Here is a 22,575-nt window from a genome sequence, read left to right as displayed (position 1 = left end):
CAGTGATGCATTTGTACAGTAACTTAGCAAAAAATAATGAAAAAAATATAAAATTGATCAGAACAATTATTATTTCAATTATCAAATCATAATTGAATCATAATTTCTACTTGGCAATAATTACCATTTTCAAAATATAGTTACATTACATTTACAGTATCTTGCAAGTAGCAGCAGTTTTTGTAGAATAGAACTTTCAATAGGAATATTTAGATAAAGGTGAATGTTAAAGTATAGATGCAAAAAAAATACTAAAAGTACATACAGTAAACATTTTGGTTGTCTAAAAGTCCTGGAAGAGGATAATAGCATAAAGTTACCTCTATGCGCTTGCCATGAACAAAAGAAAAATAACCATATTTTATAAATACTATAGTGTGCCACCAAAAAAGCAGATTAAATTAATTTTCACTGCTCTCTGGCACTCTGAAGCCTAAATGTTAAGGGCTTACTTACTTGAGTGAATATAAATATATTTGGTGAATATAATAAATATTTGATGAATATTTATAAATTTATTTTTTACATAATATTTTTGTTTTGTCTCCAGTACTATAGTGTATATTAATGTCTTATTTATATTTAAAATATCTGAACTCAATTCACTTGAATTAATCCTCCTTGCATTTGCAAACATACTTATTAATACAAAATCTAGAATTCATTAGTATACAGTACTGTAAACTGTAGTTATTATTATTTCATTAGAATATTTATATTTAATTTCATAATATTAATAAGACCTTCTTTAAATGTGAAAAGCATGCAAATTGATATTTGACTTATAATTTATTATTAAATTGAAGGATTGACAAAATGCATAATTAGTTAATTATACTGTCAATCAACTATCCAAAGCTATCCCTTCCCACCATTCTGGGAATGGATTACTATACTGTAGTTCTATTGTTGAATGTGCTTAATTAGATTTCTATATCATTTTTATAAATTACCCTTAATTATTAAATGAGTTATTGGCAAGCCTCGTATAATCAGTGTTGTGGTACTCTTCCACTTGCACAAAACTGTCTGTCCAAGGCCAGGTCATGGTATACAAATATTGACTGCTCACGAGGGGAATAGTGAAATCTATTGCCCCGAGGTGATGTGGAGACGTAGCCTATCTTCCCGAGTTTTGATGTTAAGTGGGCCTAGAATTTGCACATGCGACAGGTCAAAGCTAGCTTGACAAAGTTTTTTTAAATCAATAGTTCACATTTGTGGCACTCGCACGAGCAGCACGATAGGCTTAACATTTATAACAAAGAAGAAATAACAACATTGATATGTTTTATGAGAGTGTATAGTTAATTTCCAACTAATAGGAATTCCGTATTGTAGAAGAAATACAATGATGTTTATTCCATTTAAGGAAAATAAACCATCACTGGTACTGGGCCTACTCTGGCTGTGTAAAGTATGATGCAAGCGTGATGTACTGGCTACTGACCTAGCCAAAATAGCTTAACATTTTCAGAATAAGAATATGACGTTAATCTTTTATATATTTAACTTTTAAAATGTGATTGAATGAATGAAAAATAATACATGAAAAAGCAAGACCGTTTCCATGAAATCTTTATTGAAGGAATAACAGTTATACTATTACTAGCTAGGCATACTTGCTTTTGAAGACAAAACTCATCATCCAGAATTTTGTGATTGTTGCGCACCCTAAAGTTTTGCGATCGTCGTTTTATTGCGGAAAAATTAAGGCGCACGAAAAAAGGGCTGTACAGTAGGCTCCTATTATAATAATAATAATAACAACAAATATTTATATAGTGCCAATTCAAAATTTTATCGAAGGCAGTATTATGAACAACAATAATCTCTACCCAATTACTTAGTATCATCAATGTAGTTGACCACCATTTCCTCCTTTTCTGTAGCCTTCTCAACTCCATTGATGACATCCAGCTCATCATCCTTATATCTATTGATTGATCTATTAATTATTTAAAAAAATAAAACTGCAATTATTGAATTAATGCTTTTGAGCTTCAAAATATATTTGTAATTTCCTAAAATTGGATTCTTCTATTTTTATGTAATCACCATTGATTTATTTGAAGTATCGAGCTGCATAAGCATGCAATGCAGATGATATGGGTACAGTCTGTAGGTTCTGCTATAGAGTACTATATGTCTATGATTCTCATAAACAGTCTGTGAATATCAATCACTACTAGAATAATTTGGTAAGTCACCTAAGGCATTCAAATAGGATATAAAACCTAAGTTGAGGATCTAGTACTGTAAGAGGCATCACTAATTAACTTAATAATTTGACAGTTAGACAGAAAGACAAAATATAATCATTCTATTCATAACGCATAATAATTCATTATTATATTTCTCGCAGAAATTGCCAAAGGGAAAATCAGCACTGTTTGGAAATCTAGAGGTTAAAAGTACAATACCATGTACAGTAGTACAGTCCGAAAAAATAATTTTTTACTGTAGTACGAATAATAATGTTAATTATAACATTGAAAATACTGGTAATTTGTAATCTGTTAGTAGAATTTTTGTATCTCTGTGAGAATAATAATGAATGGATTTTAATGATTATTATATTAGAATTCAGCCTGATATATTGTCTTTTAAACTTACCTTGCAGTGCCATCAGGAAAATACAGAGAAGTCCAAAGAACTGTTTTATTTCACCTCACACCACAGCAACTTCAGATGATACGGGAATCATGGACACCAAACCCACGCATAGAATATTCTGTCCAAGTTCAGTTAAGGTCAGTCAATCTGAATAAATTACAATCTAATTAAAATTCTACAGATAACTTGATTATAAACATAATTTTCAATTCTTTTATTTACCTGGCTACAGTGGCACATTTTCGGAGGTTTGTAGGGGTGCATTCCCCTTCAAAGAAGGCTTGCATCCCCATCTCGCATTGGACCCCCTACTTAAAATTTCCAGAGTAGAAATATTCTACTCAGTAGTTAAAAATCACCTCGTCACCTTAATTTGCCAGCTAGTTTCTGTGAGATCCCAAATTCCTGGTATCATTGATGTAGACATAGGACCCTGCTATTGGAAATCATGAAAGGTACACCACAACTAAGCCATTTCTTTCCCCTCTCTCATTGCAATTGGCCCTAGTCCTAGTTTTTGAGTACATTCATGTGTGAATGATTACATAGTCAGGATACATTGTTTGTTACGGATCCATTTTTGAAGTCATAGCACATATAGTATGATAATAATGTGGCACGTGATCATAATTTGATACTAAGTTTATACTGATAAGACCACTGTGTTTCATAATCAAGGTTTGGTACTGATTATGAACCTGTTTCTGCTGGCAAGAAAAAAAGTTTTTTTGTTTTTTTTTACGGTTTTTAAAAAAACTTTTTTATTCTGCCAGTAGAAATGTTACCATTGAAAAAAAAACATGTTTTTCCAATCGAAAAACGACAGTTTGAAAATGTGCAATATAAGGAAATGCCATGGGTTTATTTACAGCCAGTGGGACTGGGATTTATTATTCCATGTGACGTACCCTATGAGTGGTAATGGCAGTAATGTACAGTCCTTGCAGAAACCTCTGTTTTGTTTGTAGGTGTAGGGGCACCCTGGGGTCAAACTTAAGAAAAGGGCCATGAACATTTGTTGGAAATAACATCTAGTTTATGTGTACAAAAAACTGAGGACGCTGGACACTTAAATATTCTGGGTCCACCTTGCGCAGACCCAAAAACAATGCAGTAATATAACATTTTATTTAGAGAATTGTTAAATGTTCCATCCTTTAATTGGTGAGTATATATGGTGCTGGATATGGATATAATTTTTATTAATGGTTTTTCCCAATGCTAAATAATGTCTTCTAATTTGTAGGTTCTGTCTAGCAGAAACAAGTTGTGAACAAGATGACAAATTTCCTCAAAGTGTTTGTGTTAAAGTAAACAACAAACTGTGTCCATTACCTGTAAGTCTTACCGTTGAATTTCTAATTGTTTAAATCTAATATCTTACCAGGCATACCTTAATATTGTATTTCTCCTATTGAAATCAGATTTTTACAATTATTGTACCATATAAGTTGGCACCTAAAAATTGATGCCAGATATACTACAAGAATAAATCATTCTTTTAGCATTTTAATCAATAATTTGCCCTACTGTAATGGCTTTTATTTCATTAAATACATTAGAAACTGATACTTCCTATTTTCTCTGCTTCTTCTGTCTTTTCATTCTGTTACCTTACTTATTTTTAGCTTTTCTTAAGTCACTCTTTATTATTCAGCTTTGAAATAATTACAATATGATTATTTTTCAATGAAAATGGTACAAGGAATGTTTTAGCGCCTTTAGCGATCTGAAGTAAATGCAGTTCAAGGCTGAAATTTTAAATAATACATTGGTAACGGGTGATATGTGACACTACCAACCGCCTGCCAGCCACTGTGTGTCACAGAGAACTGCCTTGTACCACATGGACTGCATGCCAATACTGTCAGCTCTATATATTATTGTTGTGATACCTATTACAGGAAATAGAAAATATTAGCCTGCCTATGTTTTATTCAGATTTACATTAGTGACAGGCGGTGTAGTTCAGACTCAGTATTGCTGATTAAATATTCCGTGTAGTATTGCATTAATTATTGAAGATGTTTTTGTGCACTGCACAAAATACTGAAATTTGTTCAACAGTTTCAAAGCCTACTGTACCTGTCTACCTAACGAGGAAATATTTTTTTTTTTTTGTAATTTATCTTGTATCCTGTCTAATTCTAATTATCTCTGTGCAGCTTGGTATTCTGTGATGTCATTTCCTGTTGACCTTTGGTGAAAGGGGAAATTGACATAGATATCAGTATGTTGACCCGGGCTTATTGTGGAATTTCCCATGTAATTTAATTAATTCTTTTAAGTACAGAATAATGAATTGGAAATCGTTATAGATACAAACAACATGTAACAAATAAAGATAATGTTTGATATCACTTAAAATTGTATGTGTAACTTAATAAAGGAAAGTGTCTGAAAGAACATTTTTAAATGTAACATACAGGTAAACTTGTATACAGTCGACTTTGTCTAAGTCGAATAATTTCTAAGTTGATCTAATTTTACAGTACCTGCCAACTTGTTGTGTTTTCCATTATTTAACAATCTGTAAGTCGAATTTTAAGTCAATCAATATTTTATTGGCAATTTGGATTCGACTTAAGTTCAACTGTAATTATTTTCCATGTGAGTAAATTTGTTTGTTTTATGTTATTCTCATTATGTGGCTAATTATTTGCTTTATTCTTTTGTTACTTTTAAACCAAATATTATTTGTAATTATTGCTTATGGTTATTAATTTTATTGTTTTACAGTTCTTAAACTCTTTTGGCCAACAACCCACTTCCCAAAACATTAAAAAACAGATACTCAAAAAATGTCATTTAACTAGTAAACAAAATTGAAATAAATGTTTGTTGATACATAAATTGCCCTCTCTTTACATAGCCAATTTTTAGAAACATTTTTAAAATGATCCTAACAATCTCTTGGCCCTCTTTTTTATTTGACAAGTCAATTTTGGGTTACTCTAGAATGCAGTTTTCCTTCACTTGAGGGTCAGTTCAGTCAGGGCATAGAGACCATGTATTCCATGTAACCTGTAGTCTCGAACAACTACCAGTAAATCATTTAAAGGCTTAAATTATGCAAACAATAAACCATGTTGTTTATGTTAATGTTAATATGTTAATTGGCATGATATTTTTTTTCCTATTCTGATTTTCAATTGAAATCTAATATACCCTTAAATGCAATATACAAAGTAAGTAATTAGAGTATTGATTTTTTAAATCAACATATACAGTGTATCTTAAACATAATTTGGTGTTTGTTACAATACAGGCATTTTTACCACAAAGTAAAGCTGGTGCTGAGCCAAGACGACCGAGTCGACCAGTCAACATAACGCACATGATACGACCTAACTTAACAGAGCCTAACCGTATTGATGTCACATGGGCGCCAGAATTTGGCAGGGTAAGTCTTAAACTGTGTATAACAACAAAATTTATTATAAACAATTGACATTCTTATTATTTTTTAACTGGTGTTTATCTATCTGTACAGTACGTCATGAAAATGTAAGTATCCTGTGCATTGGATTCTGTGATTGGTTGTAATTTAATTGTATTCTTATCTGTTGCTCGCAACTGTTTATAAGTCTTTATCTTCTGAATAAATTATTAGCTAATTGCTGTACAGACAACTGTAACTGTTGTAAAGATTACATCACAGTTACACCACCCAATACGTATGTCCGGTTTATTTAAAAGCTGACTATTTAAACTTGCAGTATATGTACAACAGTCTTAATATTTCATTATTTATTCAATTTTTCAAACAACATTATGTACATAACAGAAAAGTTACAAAAAAGTCCTGAAATTTGGAGAAACCAAAGTAAACCAAATCACTGTAACTAAGCAGGTTTACCCAACCCCAAATTTAGTAACACACGCAAACATTACACAAGATGAAAAATAAAAAAAACTAAATAAATACATTACAGTGAATAAAAAAATATATATCATTTACAACAGTCCACAAAATAGGAACATCAATGTCAAGATTTCTCTATTTTTAGAATAAAATCATAGTTGGTAATTGATTTTCCTACTGTACAAAAGTTTTATTCAGTGGTTGTCATGACTATCATTTTTATTTATTCTTAAAAGTAAATGATAATGATGCTTATGATTGCAAAACGTAAATTAAATTAAAATGATTTATATTTATTTCTTTAGCAATACTGTGTTGCGGTGTACCTTGTAAAGCAGCTAACTTCAGATATATTGCTGCAAAGGTTACGAAGTAAGGGATTTAGGAATGCAGACCATACTCGAGCATTAAGTAAGCATTACTTAACTTTATCTCTACCAGTATAAATGGTCAATGATTACATAATCATAGTGTGTGTCGGTGCATGTGCATGGTAGTACGTGTGCGTGTATAATTAAGAGTATACCTGATGGTACGTGATATGGTGCATTTAAATAATGATGACACTTGGCCATTCTGTAATCATATTCTCTAAAATGTAATAATCATAATGTATTGTAAAAGTAATAAAACATCCTATCTTTTAACACCAGGTGGGTTTGTAACGCACTTCTGAGAAGTGTACAATACATTACCATACAACAAACAGAAAGCAAAGAACACACCTGGATTACATGTGCACTGTGCATATTCTGTAATTTAAAACACTAATTAAAACTTTACCAGGCCTAATGTCTAGAAGTGAAAGATGGTTGTTATTTTATATTTCCTATGAGACTTTTATGAAAGTGAAACATTTCCTCGTGTCTACCAGACAGGAAGTTGTAGATGACCCACTGCATTGTAGCATGCCATTGTGACCTTACAGTATATTTATACCTTTATATTATCGAGTTCCTGTTCATCCCAATCAATATACTTTTTTCAAAATTAATTATTCTAATTTATTTGTTTTTCTCATGGATTTCTACTAAAACTAGTATTGTTTTTAAAATTGTATTCTATTTTTTGAAATACAGCTATATAAAAATGTGCGTTGAACAATGCTCAATAACTGATAGAATTAAAGGTTTAGTCTGAACATCCTTGCAACATAAATTTCTACGAAAAATTGGGCAATTCTACTCAGAAACTTGTAATTGTGTAGGTAAAAGAAGAACAGTATGTACAGCATACATTCTTATGCAACTTGTGAATACATTCATATGCTAATTGTATTGTAAATCTGTGGTGTTCAGTGAACCATGACAATTAGTGAAAAGCATTTACAAGGTCACTGACCATAGCATAAATGAACAAAGATTTAGTAGGAGATTTGCAAGATATGCCATATCAAATATTTACATTTATTGTGAAATGTTTATTTTCTAGGGAAAAAAGTCTATCTTAGGCTGGCAAGGCATGAATCTTATAGGACTGTCCAGGATAAATCTTATAAAGAAATTCAGATGCATCTATTGCGGTGCTACTGTATTCTATCTTGAGAAAGCTAAATTTAACTATGGATTATTAGGTGATTTATTATTGTTTCGCAAACTTATCGTGGTGGGAATGGTGGGAAGGGGGGGGGGGGCGAAAAAAAAAATACAATAAAATTTTGTTTTATTATTAACAAATAGTTTTGCAAACAACATCCAGATGAATCTAAACAATGTAATGGGATGATTCCATGATTAAATGCTTTAAATTTATATAATTATGAAGAAATATAGGCCTACTGTACATGCATTATATTTTTTGCAGATTTCAAAGTGGCGGCGGGAGAAATAAAACTAAAGAAAAACTTCTTTTTTTTCTGAAATTTCAAATTTTTTGTGGCAGTGGCTGCGCTAATTGGCCAAAAGTAAAATTTTATTTTTATTTGAAAAAGTGAGTTTGCTAAACAAAGTATAAAAAAGTCTGGCTTTTAGTAAGGATTGCAAGATATGCCATATCAAATATTTATACATATTTATTGTGAAAAAAATCTACCTCAAGCAAGGCTTAAATCTTAAATGATAGGATTATCCAGGATAAATCTTGTGAAGAAGTCCAAATGCATCCATTGTGGTGTTACTATATCTTGAGAAAACTGAATTTAAATATTGATTATTAGGCGAGACTTTTTTTTATACCTTGATTTTCTCATTTAGCAAGTAGTTTTGCCAAAAACATCCAGATCGAGGCAGCCCATGAAATTAGGAAAAAATTTGCTGACCTTAAATTCTCCGAGGTCGGCAGCCTCTGCAATTTTTTACTACCTAGGCCTATATAGTATAAACTACAATTTTTCCGAACGCTCGACCTTAAATCGTCATCTACAGATTTTGATTTTGTTCATTTCTCTTAAATCAATATATTGCTGGTGAAAGAATGGTCGTACTTGTATTAATTTAATAGTGTAGTATAATATTATGCTTTACATAAGAAAATCGCCGAATAAATTTTCGTTTTAGCGTTCGTTTTATCGTTATCTTTGGCATGGGAACTTTCGTAAAAGCTGCGATCGTATCATCACAGCATCACAGGCTGCTTCAAAACTGCCCATGCATGTCCATGCGCATGCCCAGAATGATCTATCAGGGATATTTCCACACATGTACAGTACTTGTCAGTAGTGAAGTCACGATGCAATCGTGATTACGTTTAAACGGACGGTTGGATTAGGCCTACAATATGTTGAATTTTGATGTTTTTAGATGATAAACAACATTTTAAATATGATAATAATATTGTAAAATGAAGACAACTAATAGATTTAGATAAGCATTACAATCTACGCGGCCCACGTGGCTTCAATTGGGCGATGTTGTAGGCCTTGGCTGGCTAGCGTCATTCCTAGGTCTAGCCTACAAAACGACTAGGCGAGATTGAAATACAGAAATAGTTATTGATGAACCACCAATTTCCTTTGACGACGTACATGAAATTTAGTGTCTGCTATAGCCTGTTTCAGTAAAAGTTTTTGACTTTCCAAGCAGTTTTTGAAGCAAAGAAATCTAGGCCTAGGTCGGCAAAAAATTGCCGTCCTGTAGCAATTCTGGCTCGACAATATGGTCGGCAATTACCGATTGCCGACGTGAATTTCGTGGGCTTTCGAGGAGAAAATAAAAATAACATTTTTGGTGAATCTAAACAGTGTAGAATGGGATGGTCAAATGCTTTAAATTTATATAGTTTGGGAAAAAAACATACATATCTTATTTTTGGAGACTTGAAGGCAGCGGTGGACGTAATAAAAATAAAGAAAATTTTTTTCTCCTGAAATTTCCAATTCTTCATGGCGGTGGGTACTCTAATTGGCCAAAAATTTGGCAGACGTTTGGTTCGCTAAACACTTGGTATAAAAAAGTCTTGCCTTTATATTATTTGTGTGTTTTATGAAGCTATAGTAGGATTCACCACCATAGCTGATGATCTCAATTAAAATAAAAATCTCAAAAAGAGCAGCTATTTTTGGACATTGTGAAGTATTGACATTTTCAAAAATCCATGAAAGTAAATATTTCTGCTGTTAGCGTACCATAGCCATGGAGATATCTGTATGCAACATCCTGCATAATGATATGTGCAAAATACATGCCACCACAGATGCTGTATGTACAGTAACATACCATGTGCATAATTTACATGCAGGATACACTATTTGAGTGTGTTTTACACTCTATCTGTGGTTGAGTGTAATTTTGCATGCAGTGACACTTATCATGTAAACGTAATTACATGTGTGAAATAAACGTAACCACAGATAGCCACCCATAATGATATGTCCAAGATATACATGTACACACCATGAAGTGATAAATCCATATCCTATATTATTACTATACTACATATGAATATGTTTTATAACCTAACCAATGAGCTTTAGATTTATACAGAAGCTGTGTGTGTATTGCCTTGAGCTTTGTCTTACAATCATGTTAACAGTGTGTGAAAAAAAATCTTTAAATGTGTGTAAAGTAATACAGTACTTAGAACGTATACACTAACAGTGTTTGTTTAGTTAACACACCTCATTGAGTTATTTACTTAGAAGTGTATTTGGTTCTAGCTCATAAATTAACATTTTTGGTGATAAGAGATGATGAAAATTTATTAGTTGAAGTAAATTGAATATTGTTGTTTTATATTGTTAATGTATTTCATTTTCTTCATTTCATTTTTTTGTCTAATATTAAACACATTATAGAAAAAAATCATTCAATCAAATGTAATGATTATTGTTACTATATTACTATTCTTGTTATCTTCATTGTTGTTAATAATAATAATAAAACAAATTTCTATAGGGCCTATTAAAGATTATTATTATTATTATTATTATTATTTATTATTCATATTTTATTTTTGACAGTTAAAGAGAAATTGGCACATGATGCAGATAGTGAAATTGCAACAACTAGCTTACGAGTATCGCTATTGTGTCCTTTGGGTAAGATGCGCATGCAGATCCCGTGTCGCGCCAGCACGTGTACGCATTTACAATGTTTTGATGCCGCCCTTTACCTCATGATGAATGAAAAGTGAGTTCAAATTCACCTCTATTCCACATTGTGTTATGATTATGATTATTGTCTGAGTGTCTATACGTTCCAGCTTTTAGCCTGCCTTTATTACTGTATGCCTGCTTAAAATTAATAACATCCTGACATTTCCACTCTGTAATTGGTGGTTTATATTAAAACATGCCTGCTGACTGTTATAATTCATGCTACTATATCTTGCTATAATTGTTTATGGATCATTTATTTTATATTTTTATCAATTTTTTAAAAATGTATTCTTAAACATTTATGATTAATTTACTATACACTACTGAATTTTGTTGGAGTAATTATTAATTGATTATGAATAATTTAATTCAAATTAGAATTTCCCTTTTTTTCAATCTTTTTATGATTTTTTTGTGAAACATACCTCATGCTTGCCAAGTATCACAAGTCTCTTCTAGCACATTTGATCAATTGATTGATTGACAAGTTGACATGGATTTTTTGCTTTTGTCATTAATGCAGGAAAGCCACATGGATCTGTCCAGTATGCGATAAGAAAGCACCCTTTAACCTCCTTGTTCTTGATGGGTAAGTCAAATCGGATTACCTCTAAATATACCATACTGATGTGGGTAGGAGCCCACTTCTGGTGTAAGGCTATCTCAAACGATCCACTAGTGTATAATCCCACACCATAAATTCAGAGATTTTTTATGCAAATTTTGTTGTGTGCCTTAGATAACATTATAAAGTATAAAATAAAAAACAAAAATATTATATGAAATAGCTTGAATTGAGGTATTCACACTTCATACTTGGTAATCATCTTACAAACATACTTATTGTGTATTAAGCCTAATTTGTATGGTTATACATAAAATGTTGGCCTTGTATATATGTCATTTCCTATTCTTGTGGTGTTTAAGTTCAATCTACTGAAAATTGGGTGAGAATGGCTAAAGCAACAAGTAACAGTAAACCCAGTGTTCAACATTTCTTGTTCATAACTGATTTTCTTCCCATTTTCTATAGGCTCTTCCATGAAATTATACAGATGTCTCCCAATACGAATGAGATCCACTTCCTACAGGATGGTAGATGGAAGCCGGTCAACAGCAATGGCAAGGAGGAGGCTGTTTTTGTAGCGTCAGCCAGCAGAGTTGACAACTTTAAAGATAATGTGACATCAGGCTCATCAAGCAATAAGTGTACTTGTGAGTTGCAACTTTTTTTTAATTTTATGTTGTTAAAGTGGAATTGTGGTTTGGTGGTTAAGATGTTTGCCTTACCACCTCAGGGTCCTAAGTAACTGCAGGGTTTTTTCTTACAACTAAAAGACAACTCCAGTCCTCCTCTCCACACTTAGTTAATAAAACTAAGTGTAATTATTATACTACTTACTGTTAGCATACATAACCTACATAGGCAAAGTTAACAATTGAGAACATTATGATTGTATTGTCATGTATACTTGGATGCATACATATGAAGTTTAATATAACATTATTAACATTTAAAACAAAGTAAAATTTAAAGTTAATATTCTAAAAATTGCCTACAATCATGTTTACATTGAATAATTTTTTTTAAATTTAAAATTTAAATTTAAAGCCCTCCAAAAATTGTATAGAGGCCATATTCTGGGTCCCTACCAATACTTAGAAAATCTAACCATTTGTCTATTCCATTTACGTCCTCTAATAATATTATTAGATGTCCTTGAAATATAAATTGGAATTTCCCTGGAATTTCATCAACTTGCTTACAAACCCTATGATAGGTGCAAGTTACTTGAAAAGAACTACTCTCAGTAACATAACCAAACTGAATGTTTTCAAAGCTATATTGATTGAATTTAGTATGGTAATTAATTAGCATCTTGGTAAGGTTTATCTTTGAAATAATATCCATTAAAAAAATGTTTATTTTAATAAACAAAATGTAAAACTTTGCCTAGTTTTAAAAAATGTTTAATTATTTCAATCAATTTATTTTTTTTATTTTTTTTTTCCAGCAAATTCCAGTAAGCCTTTCAGTAAAACTGAGGTTGAGATTGTTGACCTGACGATTAGCTCTGATGAGGAGTCAGATGAAGATATTAAGGAACCAGTACACATAGAACCCGCAACACTGGACTTCACAAGCAACAAAGGGTGCGTTTCACCTGTTATTATAAGCTTAGACAGTCCAAGATCATTATTTAACTCTGGCGATGAAGGTGATGGTGGCTCTACCTCCTCAGAAACCCCAACTGCAGGTGACCCACAAACCCCAGTTCCAGATAATCCACAAAACGATCAAATTAATACAGACCATAATGAAGACACTTTTCATAATGTTTCTAATGTTGTATCACCTTCCATCCTTTCAAAAGCAACAAGTAATTCTGAGAAAGTTAATTCGTCAACTGTATGCCCCCCAGTATTAGGTGAGCCAAACACAGAGAGCATACAAAAGGAAAATGACACATGTACAGAAAGCACACACACAGAAAATAGCACCTCCTCTCATGTAGCTGCTGAAAGACGTGCAGAAAGTATGCCCACTAAAAATAGCACATTATCTGATAAAGCATACGTTGAAAGTGTGCTTTCAGTTAATACTACTAACCCACAGGAGAAAAGCAAAGGTGGAATACATAACAGATTAGTAGATACAGTAGCAGACAGCTCAGACCCTGGTGACCCTTTACAGCCAAGCGCTAAGCGGCAGCGGACAAACAATTACGAAGGTTATTCCAGTAACTACAGATCAGATTACCGACATTATATCCCTCGCCCACAACCTTTACATCAAAACGAGTTTCAACTCTCATATCCCCCTACAGTTCAAAGGTATGGTTGGTATCCAGGAAACATAAACAACTATTACTTTTCAAATGACCAGTATCCATCGTAAGATGTTCTGTGTCCACTACTGTGTTCATTGATTTGAAATTTAAAGAATGAAAATTGTGAGCTCTTTTTAAAATGAAGAGAATTTGTTATTTTCAAACAAAAAGGATTTTTTGTCCATTTCAGTGAAACATTTGGGTATTACTTTCTCAAACTTGAAAAAATTAATGTAAAATACCTATGTCAAAGATGATATAGAGTTCAATTTAAAATTTCAATGTCAGTTTTCAGGTTTTTAAAGAGTTACACAATGTTTATACATTGGTGCTTTTAATTGTGCATTGTTTTTTTACACATACATGATCCAACAGATCAGAATTTGTGTTTAAAAAGCATAGACTAGAGTTTCAATCGATATATTTTATGGTTTGTACTATTTTGTGGTGGTGATGATGAAAAGCGGTTTCCATGTCCTTTCACTGAATTGTGTCCAATCAGGAAGTATTCTATAATTATATATTACTAGTGCATGAAAATTTAATACATTCTTAAACATACATTATGCATATATTTTGTGCATGTATTAGGACAGTGGTGTGTCTAGCATGGAGGTGATTGTGGCTGGTGGGGTGCTGGGGGAAACCTGTTGATATTTAGCCCTTGGCCCAGATTACGCTATTAGATAAATTAAACTGAAGGTAGTTAACATTGAGCGTAATTTTTGGCTCAGCAAATTTCTAGTGTGTTGCATGAGGGTGTAAATTTTTCCTGCTTCTAACCACTTCCTCCTTATATATGTCGCTTAAATCATGACTACAGTTAGAACTATACCATTAGAACCCAAGTCCCAACTCCTACATGTATTAAATTGTACCTTATGTGAAATAGATAGGTACACATGAATGTATGTATGCTTGATTGAATGCAAGTCACAATAATGTATTTAATCAGTCGTGCCCTACTCATTAGCATAGTTTAATGAGGTGAAACAAAAGGTCAGAAAAATAAGGCCGAGTTTAAGAGAATTTGGGTGTTTATAGTAATTCAGGACAAAGAGAACCAGTCCAATACTCTTGTAACTTAAGTGTTATTTTACCAATACATGGTTTTCTTTTAAACATTGTCTGTGATAAGCTAAAAATTATATTTAATTTTTAAATTTTTTAACTTTTTTGTTGCATATTTAAGTAATTTATTAGTTTTCATTGGAAATTAGAATGAGAAGAAACTTGCCATGCCAAGTAACAGATGTGTAAATAATGTTAATATATTCTTTTGCATAGACTCTTAATTGGCTAATGATCATCAATTAATTTTCTTAGTAAAACATCAATAAATCAGTAAAAACTAAATTTATTTATATCTGTGTTTGAAGTTAATAACTAATTTGATCCTTTTAAAATCAGCAGTTCAATTTTTAATTGAAGGTTTGAATGGGGTTTTTCTATCACATTTAAGATAGTATAATACATACTCAAAGTATCTGTGGTGAAATCACAAATCACATTTCACCACAGATAAATTGTGAGAGTTTAAAACAAACACTTCACAGGTTAAATTCAGAAGTATGCTTTGAATTGTGCTCAAAAATACATGTTTTAGAAATGTGCTAGGTGTCGATCACCCTGTTGTATTTTCTATGAAAAGTTATAGGCAGTGTGTGACAATGGAAAAACGAAATAGAGAAGTTGGTGTATATGTTAATCAATGTAGCTTTTAGAATTTAGAAAGTTGGTCATTCCATTTAAAACACTTGTCAATATTGTGACGACAGTGTGTATATCTCAGGTTTGCAGTCTGGAAATGTCTTGTCCCAGGGAAATTTTTTGCCTTTTGTTTTCCTCTTAACTCAAATTGTGATTGTTGAATTTGCATGACTTTTATATGTTGTCTTTACCTTGTATATTTATTCCCATTAAAATAATTTATCAAGGCAACAAATACCATTGTCAAATTTGATTCATTTCATTTGCTTTTTCTTTGGTAAATTACTTCTAATTTAATCTTATAACTTGTATGGATTTTCCCCTATAAATCATGCCTAACAATCGCTGCTTTTGTTTAGTTCGGCTTCTGCTCACTGTTGCTTCTTAACTTTGTTCATTGACACTAAATATTAAGCATACACTATGTAACTGCCTTTGTTGAATTTGAGAAAAACCCCTTCAACAATTACTTACACATTAAATTAATTTAAAAAAAGGATCAAATATCAACATCAAATAAGATTTGGTTTTCTCCAGTTTACAGCCTTTATTATGAGACTCCTTATATGGATTATTAGATAATTTAAGAGACTATGCGATGAATATAGAATTTATGCATCTGTTAGTGAGGAAAGTGAGATTTATTACCCCTGGTCAATGGATACCATGCAATGACAAACCAGAACGAAGTGTGCAAACCTCTCTGCTCCCTGGATATAGTGGCGGCTCTATGATATATTTTGGGGGCTAAGTTGTCCGATAGGGGAGACTTGAGCTCGTAGGCTCGAGCTGGGAGAAGGGGTTGAGTGTTTCCTCCCATCCAAATGAGATTTTTTTTTTAAGAATAGCAACCTCTGGATGGGCGGAAATGGCACTCTCAGACTGTAACAGACATGTTTTGGCTTGGTGTGGGCCTATTTTTATATGTTTTATGGTCTGACTGCCCGACAAGCTCTGTACGGCGGTGGGTGCTTGACCTGTCCGGTGGGGAACTTAAGCCCCCTGTCCCCCACTGACACTGCCACTGCCTGGAGAACAGGTTTGAACCCAGGACCATGGGATTGTAAGGCAGGCATCCTATACTGTACTACCAAGCTTTTCAACTCCACTCTTTTGTGTTTTTCATAGACCTTAAATTTGCTACTAGATAATTTAGAGGCTTTTGAAGGAAAATATTTATAAATAGATGAAAACTGATTAAACGGTTTAAATGAGAAATCCAATGTTCTGATTGTATATTTTAGGGGTTTCTTGATTGAAAAAAATTTGGAAGCAACCAAGTTATTTACAATCTCTTCCTATTATATTTCAATAGAAATACTGTACTTATATTAAATCTATTACAGTAGAACCTCTATTAAAGGGGACACTTGAGAAAAAAAGTGTCCTTAATAGGGGTGTCCCCTGAATAGAGAGGTTGGCCAAAGGAGGGGTTCTTTAGTATTTCAACCAATTAACATATACAAATTATTATTAATAATATTGTTCCTATGACTGTTAACCATTTTTTGAAAGATCTGTAAATCAGAAAAACTGTCTCGTTGACAGTGCATAACTTATATTTTTTTAAATGAGTAATTCAATTTTTTTGTATTTTAGTGTCTTGCCAGATTCTACCACAATCTGATTTTCATTTTAATAATAACTTAACTAAATATACCAAGCGATATAAATATTTAATTTTATTTTATATCTAGGCAAGTCTTTTTCTATACCTTGTTTAGCGAACCCATCGCCCACCAATAATGATGATTTCGAATAAAAATTACGTTACTGTATATTATTGGCCAATTAGCGCACCCACCACCACGAAAAAATGGCGGTGGGATGCGCTAATTGGGTTCTTTATTTTTATTACACCTGCCACTGCCTTGAAATCTGAAGAAATAAGATGGGTATATTTCTTTCCCATTACTACACTGTTTACATTCAACAAGAAAAATTTAATTTTTATTTCCTCCTGCATCTGAATGTTTTTGGGAAATCTATTTGCTAAATAAGAAAAGAACATTTTTATTTCCAAACACTGACGATCTTTATAAAAATGAGTTGGCGAAACAAAGTATTAAAAAAATCTTGCCTTAATTAGCTCAACTCAGACAGACAGACATACATAGACATGGAAGTTGCTTATGTTGAGACGTCGCTATATTAATCCACACGATTTATGTCCATTGACTATTAATATTCATGAAAACCTAGAGTGAAGATACTATGTGAACCTGAGAGAGAAGAACAGTAATATGCAGATTGGATGTAATCTGCTTTACAGAAATAGCTTGATAGAGATTGTGGTTAATTCTCCTGTCTTGGACATACAGTAATATATTAGTAAATAATGTCCACTAGGTGAGCAGACTACGGCTTTGCTGCTTTAAATAACAGTTCAGAATTCATAGAGTATTAACTTAAACATATAACATCGTTTTGAACATAAAATATCTATTATTTGCAATTTCTATCTATTTTATGTTTTATTTTAATTTGAATTAGGATGAGAATGATGTGGAAAATGTTGATATGGTAGTACTGTAGTGATGATCATGTAGATGATGATTATGACAGTGATATTTATAATATCAATTTTTAAAGTATCAAGTAAGCTTTATTCCAAATCAAATTAAAAAACATAAAATAAAATAGAAATATCAAGTAACATGGCAAAAATGATGAATTAAAAAGTAAATTTTTCCTATAAGCCCCATACAAAAAGAGAATGGTCGACTTAACTACAGGTAAAACTATACCCAACCGGACACCATCCCAGTATTTCTACAAAAGGTTTCAGGTTTAAAATAAAAATAATTTTAAAAAAAAAAGAATTACAAATACTAGTGCATTGTCGAAGAAAGTTTTTAATTTTTTTATTTTATTTCGAAAATCATCCAACAGCGGAAGCCAATTACAGGATGTCTTATAATACATATAAATATATAGAAAAATACAAACAAGCGAAAGATAAATTGATAAATAACATTACAGTATAAAATGGAAAAGAGAAATATATTACGAGAAATTACATCTAAATTACAAATTGATTACTAATATTACAGTATGAAATGGAATAGAGAAATTTACAAAAATATTGCGAAAAATTACATCTTAAGCTAAAAATTGCAAGTTCAAAAAAATCCAGATAAAAAATCCAGATAAGTAAATAAACAAACAAATGCAAAACAAGTAAATAATTAATAAAATTACATTAGAAAATCGGAATAGGTAAAATTTTTTTATAAAAATATTGCAAATGACATCTTAAGCTAAAAGTTGGTCGAATTATATCATAATTGGTGGAATAATATACCATAAGGAATGAAAATACATAACATGAACATACAAATCCATTGAGCATTCCTCTCTTTATATATTGGTAGGTCTAAAGTTTTATGTTCGGAATTGGGTATATAGCTCTTTACATACCATATTTAAAATGTTGTATCCTATTACTGGTAACTGTTACCAAGTTTTCCTTCAAACATACCCCCTGTGTCTTAGAAATATCAGTTGTACAACATATTAAACATTTTATTTTCTCCAAAGTCTGGCTTTAAGAATAAAATGTATAACTGAATATTTTGTAATTTTTTTTCTACACAGATATCGATCTTATGTCAATGCTGTATACGGTAAGTCTTTTCAGAAATTTGTAAAATGCCAAAATGTAATAATAATGATGAATTACTTAATAATGAAAGAATCACTTAATCATGAATGAATGAACGAATAGATAGATGGATGGATGGTTAGAAATTTATTTATTTATTTTTTTAATCATCTTTATTTAACGAGGGTGGCCCAAACAGCAATGCTCACTTAAAGGGGCCATCGCACACAAAACAAAATCAGTTTGAAAGTACAATTTACAAGAAAAGCACTGGGCAAAAAAATGTAAAATTTAATATTTACAATTATTTAAAAATTCAAACTTGAAACAGCCAATAACAGTTATAGATATAATTAGAAAATGTTGCAGTAAAACACAAAATTCATTATAATAATTATAATTATAATAATTACAATTATTCAAAGTTAAGTCATTGCAAAATTTATGGATGATTAAATAGATACCAAGCCAGATGCAGTACACAGATTGATTGATAGTCAACTGTTTTGTAGATATGTCGTTGTCTATGACATCCAAATAGTAACCCAAATGGGTTACTATTAGAGTGGTGGGTCATTATTAAAAAGTAACTTTTAAGGAGCAATACTATAATGGGTCACTTGGTTCCTATTAGTAGTTTTATGGATCCTTAATATCTTGATTTTAAATTTCTTCCACAGCATCCAAACCTTTATCAAACCCCTCCATTGCAAGACCATGGACGCTCCAGTGCTTCAAGCAGTAGCCTCTTCAATCCAGACATCATTTCGCTCGATTGACAAAGAACCTGGGGGATGGGGGCTTTACAGCCCCCTTCCTCCAACTTAGATTTTACAGATATTATTGATGATCTTTTTCGTAGTTGTTAGGTGTGAAGGGTAGGGGAAAGTCAAAACAAATCATAGGCTTAGATATTTTTAGTTGATAGAATATTAATTAAGCGGTCTCTACATGGTCTAGGATTTATTTATGCAGGTGAAAACATTTTGTTGAATATTTGAATGCAGGTGAGGAAATTTATGCTATCAGATATCTTCCGTATCAGAAAGTATCCTAAACAAATATATAGATAAAATTACCATTCATTAAACAAAAAGTATATTAAATTTTGATTAATTCAAATTTACATACATTTATTTCTTTATTAACCAATTTATTTTGTCATTTTTTGCATTTGCAATTTTAAAAAATTAATGAAAAAGTATAATTCTATAAATATATTTTTGAGCTACATTTTTAACTAAGATTAATAATTTGCTTAAGATGTTGAGATGGGTAATTTATAATTTCAGTTTTCTAGAGATTGATCTGTGAATGGTTGAAATTTCAAATTTATACTTAATTTTTGTTTTGAATTTTATCCTTCTTTCTTTAAAAATATAACATCATCCACCATGATCTACAGTATTTAGAATGGTGTGATGCAAGTACTGCACCATGTAAGTAAATACAAGTAAAGGCGGTATAACAAGAAATATTACTTTTTATTTGTACCCATGTAAAATGTTTTTTTTTTAATTAAATGTAAAATAGGAAAATCACTTTTGTAATTTGGTATATCACTGTTGACCATGGAAAATTGGAGCTTTTTTGGAAGGCTCAGTGACTAGTACAAAATTCTCATTTATGAACAAAAAAACCCTGATATTCTGCATAGGTTAGTTATTGGTTAGAAAGATATTCAGGATATTTGAAATGTGTTAAATTGAGCATCAGGGATTTAGCCCGTCTAAATTTTAACATGAAGTGACATCTGAGTAGTGAAACTTCGAGTGGGTGTGGATTTACGAGGGGGCAGGGGATCTCCCAAGGTAGGTAAAAAATGAAATTAAAAACCAGAAATATAGGAATACCATACATAAATATAACAAAACTTGTTTTTGTTTATATTCATTGCATATATTGTCAATGATTCAAATGGCCAAGAATTTATTCAATAACATTACTGAATGAAAGCAAGTGTGGTGTAACACATCATCCTAAATAGTGGCCATCTTATGTCTTATTGGATTCAAAAAAGAAGTCTTGATGGTAGCTCACTAATTTGTTGTGGGTGAAGCTTAAATCGACACCTACACAGTAGATCTAAATTTAACTTGTTAATCTGTGCTAGATCAACATTTAAGTGTGATGGTTGTTTTTTATTCATTATGAACAATAAAATATATTTATTTTCTCAGTTTCTGCCAGTCCTATCATTAAAACCATGAATATCTTTACCTGATATTTGTATTTACTATAATCCTATGATGAGTAAATGTCATATGACATGATAGTCAGAATTCCACATCTTGTGAAACACTCCCTTTCAAGAACATGTGTGCTAATACTATAAATAGAAGAATGCACTGTGACAACAGGTCAACAACAAAAAATGTTGTTACTGAAAAATATTGATACTAGAAAATGAAATAGGGCAGGTATGTGGTCCACTTTGTATAAAATGTAACAAGTTGGCAGGTTTGCCAATACAGTATTTAAAAATTCTATAATTGTAATGAATTTAGTGTTAAAATATTTGCATTTATATTCTACTGCTAATTTATAAAATGCGGTGCATTTTACAAATTTAATTTTAATTTTCATCCACACTGCACCGTGTACACTTGGGGTATATCCAGTGATCTTCAATAATATCTTTAAATGTGTTCATCATCTACAATATATTGATGACATCATCCAATGTTACCATGGTAACCTGGCAGTTTACACTTGAGGTTTAACTGGTGATCTGTAATGCTATCCATGATTTATAACTTTACACTTGTATTTTTTTTTATATATAAATAATTATTTAACCCATTCTGTGAACTTTTAAAAACGTACTCTGTCTTTACCTATCTAGCCAGAATTTTGCTTTGTTGTTTGTTTAGTTGCATGTTAAATTATAAATTGTTTGCTCAGATGTTTGCTCCTTCAGTTGTATTAAGGGCGGTGTAATATAAAAAGCATTTCATTGGCGTAATGCATAGTTTATTCCACATATATTTGTACATTATGTTAAATAAATGAAAATATGTACAGCAATTAATGAACTCAGTATTTTATGTTCGAGTTGCAAGAAATATGATGATGTAGGTGAGAGAATGAAAATTTTATGAACTAAAATGAAATAAAAATCATCAGGCACGGATCCAGGATTTGAATGAGGGGGTTCAAAATTTTCTAAAAAAACCCCAAATGAAAGGGGGTCCTAGATGGCCGGAAATGAGCTTTCCCGACTTCTGAAGTGTCTTTTAATGACCTTTTATTTCTTCAAAATTTGAGGTTGTCCAAAGGCAGGCAACTTATTATTATATTCCAACAATATTGAATAGGCCTAGTTGGATACATAGCCTTTCTTCTATGGATTAATGAACCGATAGGCCTGAAGAACACACCTCGTATATAAATTAGTACGATGTCGAACCAAAAA

The 22,575-nt window shown here is 31.6% G+C and overlaps 1 protein-coding gene and 1 long non-coding RNA gene across 2 annotated transcripts; both read left to right on the top strand.

The window, feature by feature from the left end:
* Positions 1-2,623: 2,623 nt before the first annotated feature.
* LOC117110099 (E3 SUMO-protein ligase PIAS2-like) lies at positions 2,624-15,791 on the top strand (the record flags this gene model as incomplete). The annotated part of the gene is given in 8 exon segments (XM_033252691.1): positions 2,624-2,753; positions 3,863-3,953; positions 5,885-6,019; positions 6,787-6,892; positions 10,878-11,046; positions 11,539-11,604; positions 12,049-12,230; positions 13,031-15,791. Coding segments are annotated over 8 exon segments (1,763 nt in total), but the record flags the coding sequence as incomplete, so codon positions are not given.
* Positions 15,792-18,587: 2,796 nt separating this feature from the next.
* Positions 18,588-22,187, top strand: LOC117110103. Its single transcript, XR_004445626.1, has 2 exons — positions 18,588-19,182; positions 19,841-22,187. It is a non-coding gene; the product is annotated as an uncharacterized LOC117110103 (long non-coding RNA).
* The last annotated feature ends 388 nt before the right edge of the window (positions 22,188-22,575 follow it).

The sequence above is a fragment of the Anneissia japonica genome, unplaced genomic scaffold, assembly GCF_011630105.1.
Source record: "Anneissia japonica isolate Jap-2015-1 unplaced genomic scaffold, ASM1163010v1 scaffold1511_len2985839_cov193, whole genome shotgun sequence".
Lineage (NCBI taxonomy): Eukaryota > Metazoa > Echinodermata > Crinoidea > Comatulida > Comatulidae > Anneissia > Anneissia japonica.
This window is presented reverse-complemented; position numbering and strand designations above follow the sequence as displayed.